Source organism: Typha latifolia, chromosome 4 (genome assembly GCF_019914945.1).
Source record: "Typha latifolia isolate L0001 chromosome 4, TyphaL0001v2, whole genome shotgun sequence".
Lineage (NCBI taxonomy): Eukaryota > Viridiplantae > Streptophyta > Magnoliopsida > Poales > Typhaceae > Typha > Typha latifolia.
Genome location: NC_133089.1, coordinates 14,825,027 through 14,837,239, shown reverse-complemented (window position 1 = coordinate 14,837,239; position 12,213 = coordinate 14,825,027). Strand labels below are relative to the sequence as shown.

At 38.1% G+C, this 12,213-nt stretch overlaps 3 protein-coding genes across 3 annotated transcripts; all 3 read left to right on the top strand.

Annotated features, from left to right (window-relative positions):
- Window positions 1-395: 395 nt before the first annotated feature.
- On the top strand, window positions 396-4,204 carry LOC140786375 (probably inactive leucine-rich repeat receptor-like protein kinase At5g06940). Its single transcript, XM_073134760.1, has 2 exons — window positions 396-2,861; window positions 3,662-4,204. Exons 1-2 carry the CDS (start codon window positions 569-571, stop codon window positions 3,973-3,975), a joined length of 2,607 nt encoding a protein of 868 aa, XP_072990861.1. The 5' UTR covers window positions 396-568; the 3' UTR covers window positions 3,976-4,204.
- A 548-nt stretch (window positions 4,205-4,752) lies between these two features.
- On the top strand, window positions 4,753-9,135 carry LOC140786018 (protein FAR1-RELATED SEQUENCE 6-like). Its single transcript, XM_073134179.1, has 5 exons — window positions 4,753-4,775; window positions 4,880-5,046; window positions 5,425-7,733; window positions 7,809-7,877; window positions 8,551-9,135. The coding sequence occupies exons 1-5, from the start codon at window positions 4,753-4,755 to the stop codon at window positions 8,596-8,598; spliced, it is 2,616 nt and encodes an 871-aa protein (XP_072990280.1). The 3' UTR covers window positions 8,599-9,135.
- Window positions 9,136-9,871: 736 nt separating this feature from the next.
- On the top strand, window positions 9,872-11,860 carry LOC140786159 (large ribosomal subunit protein eL31-like). Its single transcript, XM_073134394.1, has 2 exons — window positions 9,872-10,039; window positions 11,437-11,860. Exons 1-2 carry the CDS (start codon window positions 9,960-9,962, stop codon window positions 11,714-11,716), a joined length of 360 nt encoding a protein of 119 aa, XP_072990495.1. The 5' UTR covers window positions 9,872-9,959; the 3' UTR covers window positions 11,717-11,860.
- Window positions 11,861-12,213: the final 353 nt, after the last annotated feature.

Here is a 12,213-nt window from a genome sequence, read left to right as displayed (position 1 = left end):
AAAAAATTAAGAAAACTTATTAAAAAAAAACACTATCTTTTTGCCTTCATAATCATTCACATCTTACATATATTTAATTCCTCAAAAATATTCCGAATTAATTTTTTACTTTTACAGTGGTTAATAAATAAAAAATATTTCATCACTTTTAAAAATTAAAAATCTAAAATACATCTTATTTGACTTTAAAATATGATTATCTTTTAATTTATACTATTTATAATAGTAGAATAAATAATTAACTATAAAAAAAAAGATTCCCGTAGATTCACTGTTGCTCTGTGTCATCGTCTGTCCTTCCTCCTGTCGGCTTACATGGGAATGCTGTTCGTTTTCATTTCCTCTTCCATTTCCTCCAATTTTTTGGCATCCACCATAAATGCGCCAACTTTTAACGCTCATATTACAATTACGCTGTAAGCATCCACCATACAATGCGTTAAAAAAAAACGATGATAAAAAGGCACGATGCTGCAAAAGGACAGCATCTTTGTAGCATCCTCACACCATCGTCCTTTTCTTTTACACTGGAGATTTTACACTCTAAGCTCCTCCCAATTTCTCCCTCATGGCAACTACCTCTCCTCCTCCTCTCCTCCTCCTCCTCCTCCTCTTCCTCTTCTTTTTCACCACCCCTACGATATCTGACTCGGAAGTAGACATCCTCCTCACCTTCAAGTCCTCCATTGAAGACCCCACCGGTGCTCTCTCAGGTTGGACACCCATCAAGACCCACTTCTGCAATTGGACCGGGATCGCTTGCTCTGAGTCTAGTAGTCCTTCTCCATCTGTTGCTTCTGTGGATCTCCACAGCCTCAAGCTCTCAGGTGACATCTCCCCCTCCATTTGCCAGCTTTCTCAGCTTACCGGCCTCAACTTGGCCGACAACCAATTCAACCAGCCCATCCCTCTCCGGCTCTCTGATTGCATCACCTTGGTCACCCTTAACCTCAGCACCAACCAGCTCTGGGGAACTATCCCTAACCAGATTTTTCAGCTCTCCTCCCTCCAAGTGCTTGATCTAAGTGGTAACCGCATCCAAGGCCTGATCCCTGTGAGCTTGGGCTCCTTGGAAACCCTCCAAGTTCTCAACTTGGGGAGCAATCTCTTCTCAGGTAGTGTGAACCCTGCTGTCTTTGTTACTTTGAGTCAGTTGGTCCACCTTGACTTGTCTCAGAATCCATCTTTGGCATCTGAATTGCCTAGTACGATTGGGAAACTGGGTAAATTGAAGCAGGTCTTCTTGCAAAACTCTGGTTTTTATGGTGGTATTCCTGAATCCCTTCTGGGCTTGCCTAGGCTGGAGGTTTTGGATCTCTCGCAGAACAATTTAACTGGAGATCTCCCTTTGGGGTTTGGTTTGGAGCTGCCAAACTTGGTCTCTGTAGATTTGTCTCAGAACAACCTTTCTGGGTCATTTCCTACTGATGTGTGCCATGGGAAAGCACTTGCAGAACTGAGCCTTCATGACAATTCCTTTACTGGTTCAGTGCCCAATACAATTGTGAATTGCTCCAGGCTTCAGCGGTTCCAAGTTCAGGACAATGGATTTGATGGTGAATTCCCTTCTGGGTTATGGTCATTGCCGGAAATAAGGATAATTAGAGCTGAGAACAATCGGTTCTCAGGTGAGCTTCCTGACCTTGCAGCAGCGCCTTCTCATCTCGAGCAAGTTCAGATTGATAACAACAGCTTCACTGGTACGATTCCTCAAGGTCTTGGGCTGATTCAGACAATATATAGATTCTCTGCATCGTTCAATGATTTTTCTGGCAGCCTCCCTCAGAATTTTTGTGCCTCACCTGTCATGAGTATCATTAATCTCTCGCACAATTCCCTCTCGGGTTCAATTCCAGATCTCATGAATTGTAAGAGGCTGGTATCTTTATACTTGGCAGATAACAGTTTCACAGGGAAAATCCCATCTTCTATTGCTCATTTGCCGGTGCTGACGTACATTGATCTCTCCAGCAATAAACTCAGTGGTGAGATCCCACAAGAGATTCAATACATGAAGCTTGCGCTGTTCAATGTGTCCTATAACCAACTATCTGGCAGTGTTCCATCCACACTGATTTCTGGCCTTCCAGCTTCATTTCTACAAGGAAATCCTGACCTATGTGGACCAGGATTACCAAATCAGTGTGACATGACGTCAAACAGACAAACCTCAAAGGCAAGCCGATTGGTATTAGCAGCAATTGTGGTGTCATTTGTTGCTGGCTTCATTCTATTAGCTGCAGGACTGTTTGTAGTGTATCGACGGTTCCAAACTAAATCCACCAAGGTTGGTAGGAAATCAGTGTTCTTTTACCCACTCAACATCAGTGAAGAGCAAATCCTAGTTGCTCTAAATGAAATGAATATTATTGGTAGGGGACCTTTTGGAAAAGCATATGTAGTTCAACTACGTGGTGGGGAATTGGTTGCTGTGAAGAAGCTAGTTAACTCTCGTAACTTGTCTTTGAGGACTGTGAAGGCTGAGATCAAAATATTGGCCAAGGCCAGACACAAGAACCTTACCAAATTGTTGGGCTTCTGCTATTCAGAGAGTGAAGTCCTTATTATTTATGAATATCTGCAGAAGGGGAGCTTAGGAGATGTTCTATGTCAACCCAGTTTTTTATTAGAGTGGGGTGACCGCCTAAAAATTGCTCTAGGAACTGCTAAGGGCTTAGCTTACCTTCATAGGGATTATGTTCCACATATACTTCACAGAGACTTAAAATCAAATAATATTCTTCTTGATGCTGGTTTTGAGCCAAGAATTACTGGCTTTGGGATTGATCGTATTATTGGAGAGGCATCTTACAATTCATCCATGGCTTCTGAATTGAGTTGCCACTGCTACATTGCTCCAGGTATACATATATCTTCAAGTAATTGTTTCCAGAATTCTCAAATCAATGTCCATTCCATACCATGCCGAGACTAGTAAATTCGGATATGCCATTTTCTTCAAGTTTCTTGGAGTTGCTTGTTGCTGGTTTTTTATTGGGTTTGGATCACACAATGTCATGGGTGGAGATCAAATTTGTTCAAAAGTAATTAGACATTATTGCTATATGAGGTCTTTTGTTTCCTGATCTTGTGTTCAGGGCAAGGACATGCAAATTTCATTGGTTGGAGCTACATAAACTAAGACGGAGAAGGGTGCTTTAGTTTTGCTGACACTCGATAGTCATGATATAGTGCTTACCACTGAAACTGCATATAATGTCTGGAACTTCTCTTTTCAGTTTCTATTTAGTATTATTTCTATTTATCAGTTGCAACTGAGTCTATAGCTCAAACATATAAGATGTCAACTGAGAATTGTCTTGGATTTTGGGTGGAATATAATGACAAGGTGGTTTCTGATGCTACAAGGAAAAAAGGAAGAGCGAAGGCTAGTGTCTGAAAGTTTAAGCTTATTGCAAAGTGAAGTTTTTATAGTTTCTTTCTCGATATTTATACTTTCTTCGCCACAGGATTTCCAAATGATAATGTACTACAGATTACAATAGATATTAATTCACACCATAGAAAATGATTTTTTATTTTATTTTATACTTCAGACTTGTGTTCTATTTTAGATATGTCAAATTGTTCATTTTCAAGTATTATTGCAAACAGAAGACTGAATGATACTGAAATTTGTGCATTGCTCTCCCGAATGCAGAACTAGTTTGCACCAAGAAACCAACAGAGCTTATGGATGTGTATAGCTTTGGCGTCATTTTACTAGAACTGATCACTGGAAGGCCAGCAGAACGACCAGCATCGATGGACTCTCTTGACATTGTCAAGTGGGTAAGAAGGAAAATTAACATGACAAATGGAGCTGTGCAACTACTTGATCCAAATATCTGCAATTCAGCTCAACAAGAGATGTTGGCGGCCTTAGAGCTTGCGCTTCGCTGCACATCCGTGATGCCTGAGAAAAGACCAACTATGGATGAGGCCGTGCGGTCGTTGCAATCACTATACCCTTAGAACTTGTGTTTCGCGGCACATCCATTTATCCAGTTACATGTGTCTGCAAATGAAAACATGTAAGAGGAGTTCAAGAAATAGGTTGTGATGCCTCAATGGAGTGCTGCAATATGTTTTCAGGTTTAGTTCATCACTTTGATGAAATCTAAGCTTGCTTCATATGGATGTTGGAAGTTTGTGTAGCTGAATGGTGAAGTAAAATAAAGAGTGATTCCACCATTTTCACTTATTGATATGAATAGGAGCTACTGATGACTCTTATTTTTTGTTGTTTCTCTATATTGACATTGTCCATAAGATCATATATTCTATTAATCTGTCTACTGATATAATGTTAATACATGCATAAAGTAAATGGATAATTATACTTTGACCCTCTTGATGATTATCCATTTTCACATGGACATCTTTATTTATTTTCCATAGCATATTGACCCTTTTAATTATAAAAAACTTTTGAAATGCATTTTCCAGTTGTAATCCATTAGAATTTTTTTTGGTTAAAAAGTGACATGCGATAATAAACGATCAATTTTTAGCTCATTAAGGACTATTTTACTGTTATGTTTGATGAAAGAATGAGAAAAAACTTAAGGATAAGATGGCCTTTGACATTTCTTGTTAACACTATCGAAGGGTGAGTAATTTTCTATAGTTTAAAAGGACTAATATATATATATATATATATTTATATATATAAGAAGGTGCAAATAAAGATAAGCAATAATTCAAGGGTGTTATTGTAATTATCCCTCGAGTAAATTCTTATCTATTACGATGAGAATTCTTATTAGGAATAAGTAAAATGTTATGCACGCATTATATTAACCTCTAATTAAAGTCGACCCGATCCAATTGCATTCAAACCCGAATCCGCAAAACTGTCTTAAATTTTCGGGTCTAGATCCGGATCCGAATGTTGCCAATTAAAACTTACAATAATTAATTTACTTCCAATCGAGTTTCGGCAGTCGGCTCGGTCTCCATTCAGTATTCTTCACTTTCCTCGCCGATCACCTCTGCCGCTTAACGGCGGATATAACGGCCAACTGACGCCGGTAGCTATCTCAGGTGCTACACTCTGCTCTTCGTGCCAAAACTTTGGATTTAATCAGTCGAGTTGCTTCAGTGTATTAGGGTTTCAAGACAGTCCTCACTAGATCCACAATTCGATTATTGCTTTTAATTAGGGTCAAGAGAATGTTCTAGGTCCAGATTTTAGTGCGATTTTGTTTTCTATTTCGATCTATTTTGGTGCATGAAGTTGTGGGTCTTGATATATTTTCTGTGATTTAACTGCAGCACAAAAAGAAAAAAAAAGTTAATTTTTATCCGTTTCTTTCAGTAATTTTGTTGTTGTGATTCTAGTCTTATAGCAGGTCCAGGTGTGTGTGTGTGTGTATGCTATTTTCTTTATGTGTTCGCATGATTGTTCAATGGAAAATATAGCTGGAGAAGGCGGAGGAGTTGGTTCTGTCAATGAGTCTTCCAATGGTGAAAAGGCACAGGAGTCCATCACTCAAGAAAGGGTAGATCTTGTTGCCGGAGAAGGAACAAAAGTAGTGGTCGAACATGTGCAGGAACTCATTGCTGATGATGGGCAGGAGCCCGTCCCATTCGGAGATGGGCAAGAGCTTGTCGATACAAGAGAAGGGCAGGAGCCCACTGCTACTGTGGAATCGCAAGATCCAAATGCTGAAAAGAGGCAGAAGCCTGTTGCGAAGAAGGGAAAGAAAGCCATCTTGGAGGAAGCCCAAGAGATTGCTCGGGTAGTAGATGAAGCATATGATGGCGAGCCCAAGTTAGGATTGGCATTCCAAACTCCTGAAGAAGCTTTCAGATATTATGACCGGTATGCTCGTTGTGCAGGATTTGGGATAAAGATATTCTCCTCTCGTTACCTCAAAGATGGTACTTGTAGGTATCTCATGCTCTCATGTAACAAGGATGGTGATGTGAAATATAAGTTGGATTACCATATGACAAAAGAAACATTTAAGACGAATTGCATGGCCAGGATTGGAATGATGCGGAGAAGCGATGGATTTCTCCATATTACTAAACTTATTACTGAACATAACCATTTGCTTACACCTGGGAGGGCTAAGTCGTTCCGGTCAAGGAAGAGGAAACAATATCTAGGAGGTACTGACGATGCTGAAGTGGCATCAGATGAGAAGTTGCACAGCAAAGAAAGTGGAGAGAAGAAATACAAGTTAAAATTTGTGTCTGGCGATCGTGAAGCAGTATGTCAGTTTCTTGTTGACATGCAAACAAAGAAGTCCTACTTTTTCTACTCGGTTGATTTGGATGAAGAGGGTCGGTTGAAAAATGTATTTTGGGCTGACGGCAAGTCAAGAATGGCCTATAAATATTTTAATGATGTTATTTTATTTGATACTACATTTTTGATAGATCAATTTGATCTGCCTCTTGCCTCTTTTGTCGGAGTGAATCATCATGGCCAATCTGTTCTGCTGGGGTGTGGTTTGCTTTCGGACGATACTGCTGAGACATATATCTGGCTATTCAAGACTTGGCTGTCATGTATGCTTGGACACCCTCCAGCTGCGATAATAACTGACAGAAGTAAAGCCATGCAAGAAGCTGTAGCTAAGGTATTCCCGAAGTCTCATAAGCGACAATGTCTATGGCATATAATGAAAAGGTTTAGATATAATTTGCAAGAAGTTGCAGGCTTTAAAATGGTTAAGAGATCTTTTAAGAAAGTAGTCTATGATTCAATGAGGGCCAATGAGTTTGAAGGAGGTTGGCAAGGAATGGTCCAAAAGTTTGGACTTGAAGAAAATGAATGGTTAAGGTCATTGTATGAAGATCGACATTGTTGGGCTCCAATTTTTGTCAAAGACTATTTTTGGGCAGGAATGTCACTAACTTTACATGGCGAATGCATGGAATCTTTTTTTCAGGAGTATGTTGACAACAAGACTTCTTTACAGCAATTTCTTAGTAATTATGAGATGATTGTGCAGAGTAAACATGAGAAGGAAGTTATGGCTGACCATGAATCTTTCCATAAGAGTCCACAATTGATTACACAAATTTACATGGAACAACAGCTATCCAAGGTCTACACATTCAACATGTTTAAAATGTTTCAAGATGAGATGAAGGCTTTAACAAATTGTACTCCTTCGTTGGTAAAAATTGATGGACTAGTGTCTATCTTTCAGGTAATAGAACATGTGAGTTCAAAAGATGGTAGAACCATAGAACAGAAGAGTTATGATGTTCTTTATAATGAGAATGAGTTGGAGGTGCGATGCATTTGTTGTTGTTTCCAATTCAAGGGTATCATATGTAGGCATGTTCTATCAGTGCTAACCTATCAAGACATGGTTGAAGTTCCATCTAAATTCATTGTTGAACGGTGGAGAAAGGACTTTAAGCAGATACATCCATTGGAAGGCTTTTATAATGAGGTTGTGACTGATGGTTCATTAAAACATCATGAAAATTTTCGTAACAGTTGCCTTAAACTTGCTGAGATAGGGATGATATCCGATGGAAAGTACAAGCTAGCAGTTAAGGTAGTCAATGAGGCAATACAAAAACTTATTGCGGATGACATCATTTGTGAGAGAGTACAACCTGAGACTGTTTCTTTTGATGCTGCAGCAAATTGTCCGATGGGTAGCTTTGCTATGAATGAAAATAGCAATATGGATAGTGAAAATCTTGTACCATTCAGAAGGCATATTGTGACCCATCCTCAATATCAATTTTTTCAGGACAGGGTATGCATAACCTATTTGCTGATATACATTCCATCTAATGGAATTTTTCACCTTGAGTAAAGATTCATTTCACAGGTTCAGACCGACCAACAGTCTGCTGGCTTTCGATCAGGTGCAGAATGGGGCTTTCAACAATATTTTAATGTACGTTTTAGACATCTTTATTGTAGTTGTTTTCCTCATTTTGGCGTCACATTGCTAGCTGAAGGGTTTTCTAATTAACTTTCTGTTGATTCAAGTTCTCTGTGTGTCTCTTTTTCCTTTTCTTTTGGGTGGTTGATATTTATGCAGGAAACCCATATACCAGAGGCAACTCCTGATTCAAGGCCTTGGTAAAAAAGGCACATTATTATTTTTAAATATCTGCAGAAGGGGAGCTTAGGAGATGTACAATGTAGGCCGAGTTTTCTGTTAGAGTGGAAGAATACCTAAATGTTGTTTTAGGAGCTGCTTATGACTTAGCATACCTTCATAAGGATTATCTTGCACGTATACTTCACGGAGACTTAAAATCAAATAACGTTCTTCTTGATGTTGGTTTGGAGCCAAGAATTAAAGGTTTTAGGCTTGATCATATTTTCAGAGAGACATCTTACAATTCGTCATGGCTTCTGAATTGAGTTCTTACTCTACATAGCTCCAGGTATTTATATCTGGAAACAAGATATCTGGCAACTTCAATTTACACCCTCGAAAATGATTTCTGCCTTTTAGATTTCTGTTCAATTTTATAAATATAACATTGTTCATTTTCAAGTACTATTACAAACAAAAGACTGAATGACATTAAATTTCACGTACAACCTCTTGAATGCAGAACATGTCTGCAGCAGGAAACCGACAGAGCTTATGGATGTGTATATAGCTTCGGGGGCATTTTTGCTAGAACTGATCACTGGAGGGCCAACAGAACAGCCAGCTTCATTGGAGTCTCTTGACATTGTCAAGTGGGTAAGAAGGATAAATTAACATGACCAATGGAGCTTTTCTTATAGGTGATCCAAGGATCTCCTGTTCTCAGCAAGAGATGTTGGTCGCCTTAGGCCCTCAGGGAACTCATGCTTCACTGCACATCTGTGATGCCTGAGAAAATACCAACTTTGGATGGGATTGTCCGAATCTTTGCAGTCATTGTTCTATGCCGTCAATCTTACAAGGATTTTATCCAGTTAGATGTCTGCAAATGAACACCTTCAGGAGGAGTTTAAGAAATAGGTTATGATACCTTGGTAGAATCTGCCATATGTTTTTGGGTTCAATAGTCCATCATGGGTTTGATGAAAACTAAGCTCGCTTCATATGGAATGTTGGAAATTGTGAACAGTTGCTATTTACTCTCGTAGCTGAATTGTAAAGTAAAATAAAAATTCATTCAATTATTATCATTTATTGATGTGAATAAGAGCTAATGATACTCGTGATATTTTTTTTTCTCTATATTATAATCTTCCATGAGATGACATTAAGAGTAAATATTCATATCAATCTCCCTTCACTTTCAGGATTATCTTTTTTCCTATTCTGATTAGGGAACTCTGTTCCAATTCGAAAGTAAATACTGAATTATTCCTATTCAAGATTAGAAACGCTATATAAAATGATACGCTTGGACTGGGAAAGCAATCTCGCTTCGAGTGAAGGTTCGCTGGATGGTAGGCAAATGGCCAACTCCACTCCATTCGCACTCAGAAGGATTTTTAGCTGCTGGGTCGAAGTATATCGGATGTTAATCTCCCTTCCCATATCAGCTGGGTGAAAAGACCTTATGTGCAGCCATGGCTGGAATACTCTAATTAATAGCTTTATCTCCAGCCTACTCCTTTGGCATAATTTAGTTTAAATCTAGGAAACTTGTTTTATTATATAACTGTAGTTTACATCCTGTATTTTTACTATTTAAAAATTATAAAAATATATTATTTTTAAAATAATTTTAATTTTAGAATAATTAAAATACTTTTAGTATAAGGCTATATTTTCATATAGCGAATTAACGCATAACCATGGGTTATAATGTAATTTCGAAAGAAAAAAAGAACACGTGGCAGTCTTATTTTATTTTCAGTAATTTAGACTAATGATATGGGTGTTTTCGTAAACTCGTCATCGATATAAATAATAATACCTCCTCTTTATCTACTAGGGTTTATTTCTTAGCCGCGCCTCTTTGATTAGGGTTTTGGAAAGAGACGGTCTGGAGGAGTAGAAGCTTTAGCGGCGGCGGCAATGGTGGAGAACAAAGGGAGGAAGGAGGAGGTCGTCACGAGGGAGTACACCATCAACCTCCACAAGCGCCTCCATGGATGGTATTCTATCTTATCTTAGGATTTCCTTATTCTCCCAGAAGGATAGATGCGAACCATTTGGGTTTGTTGCGATTTGTGCTGTTTATTATTTATATCTACATACGAATAGTAGATCACAGTCGTAGTTAATTTACTCTATTGATCATATCTCTCTGAAGCGGTTTCTTCCACTTTAATTGAAAGATAGATATGCATTGATCTGTTGGAAGTGCTTCTCGGTTTGTTGATGGTGGAATAGGTTGAACTAGACTCTTACAGAAAATAGAATAAATGAAGTAGTTTGTATTCTGTGCAAGGAGAAGAAGAAGAAGAAAAATGGAAGAACGAAGAGACATGGATTATGCAAGATGTGATCTGTTCGGATATATCCTGGTTTAAATTCTTAGTTAGAGATAGTGGAATTTTAATTGGACGTTTGTTGTATAGTTAGGATGTGAGAACACAAGGATTACGTGATCTCGGCATCTGATACTGAAAGAAGTGGGACTAGCTAATAAGGTGGTGGAAAGGCTGTAATTAATCCTTTTAAGTAGGAAATAGTTATTCTACATGTAGTTTGCTGCTGTTTAATGTCTCTCTTTCATGAGATTGGCGTTTCCTGCTTCATTCGTTCTTCAAGTAAGTATTTCAAGAAATTGCAAAGTTTCCCTTTTGATTTAACTGATGACTTGTTTTCTTGTGCTAAAGTTACTTTGTACTTTTTATTTAACTTGTGCATGTATAGTTTATTTCAATGCCCTTATATGAGGAGATTTATGTTGTTTTTCTTTTTTCAACTTTTTAAGCTATTACTTTGTATCAAATGGATACATGGGATAGTGTCTGTCATCAATTCATTTCCTATTTTGATTTAATATTTCTTCTGGAGTGTACTTTGCTTATATGCATTTGAATCTATTCATTGTTATCTTATTAGCAATTCACAAGAAGTTCCTTTGACAGAGCCTAATACTATCAACAGTATACCTGGTTTCTGATCCTTCCATTATTATTAAGCCTTATACCAAGAGTAAGCACTATTTTTTATGTTCAGTAATGCATACACTTTACTGAATGAGTACTAACCTGTATTGGCTGGGCATATGTTAGTGAGCTTAAACGCAATTCAGGGATCACACACACCCAAGAAAAACACCAAAGAACCTGTCCCAAGAAGAGGAGATAGAAAATTAACTTCTTTTAATCAGCATTTCCTTGTAGCTGCACATTGTTTTGACAATTCTTTTCCTTGTCAATTGTGAGAGATCTTTAATAATTGCTGGCTAAGAAATCACTATTTCTTCTTGATGGAGAAACTTAATTTTCTCAGCTTCATTCCTTGTGATGTATCGGAATAAGCGTCACCGCATATTCCAATTTTTTTTTGTTGCTAAAGATGTTATTTGATGTCTGAGCAGCACTTTCAAGAAGAAGGCTCCCAAGGCCATCAAGGAGATTAGAAAATTTGCCCAGAAGGCCATGGGCACTACAGACGTTAGGGTAGATGTGAAGCTAAACAAGCATATCTGGAGCAAAGGAGTCCGAGGCGTGCCAAGGAGGGTTCGCGTGCAGATTGCCCGAAAGAGAAACGATGAGGAGGATGCGAAGGAAGAGCTCTACTCTTTGGTTACAGTTGCTGAGGTTCCAGCAGAGGGATTCAAAGGGTTGGGAACCAAGCTAGTTGATGAAGCAGATTAAATTCATGCTGGTTGTCAATCTCATTAGTTTATTATGCACTTGATATTGAGTTGCTTTTGTGAACTTTAGATACATTTCAAATTTTGGAGGATGATGCTCAATGAGTTTATCTTGGTAATATTTAATCACAACAGTTCCATGCCACTCATTTATAACTATATCCAGTATATGTAATAGAGAATATCTTTAGTAAGCAGTTTGGTGGAATTTGGATGTAGTTCACAACTTTAAACCTGATTAGTTACTCTCATTCTCTGAACTTAAATAAGATAGATTAAACTGATTTAAAAAAATATGGTGTTTTGATATTAAATTCGTGTAGTGCTCATTAAATTGGTCAAAAGTAAACTAAATCACATCTAAACGCAGCCTGTGGTCATAGATAATGAGATCGATCAGTTGTGGGGACCTGTTATGCATGTAAACGATTCGAGTTCATAATTTCTTATTGCTAATTATGAAGACACATATTCAGCAAATCTGGTCGCTTGCTGGAA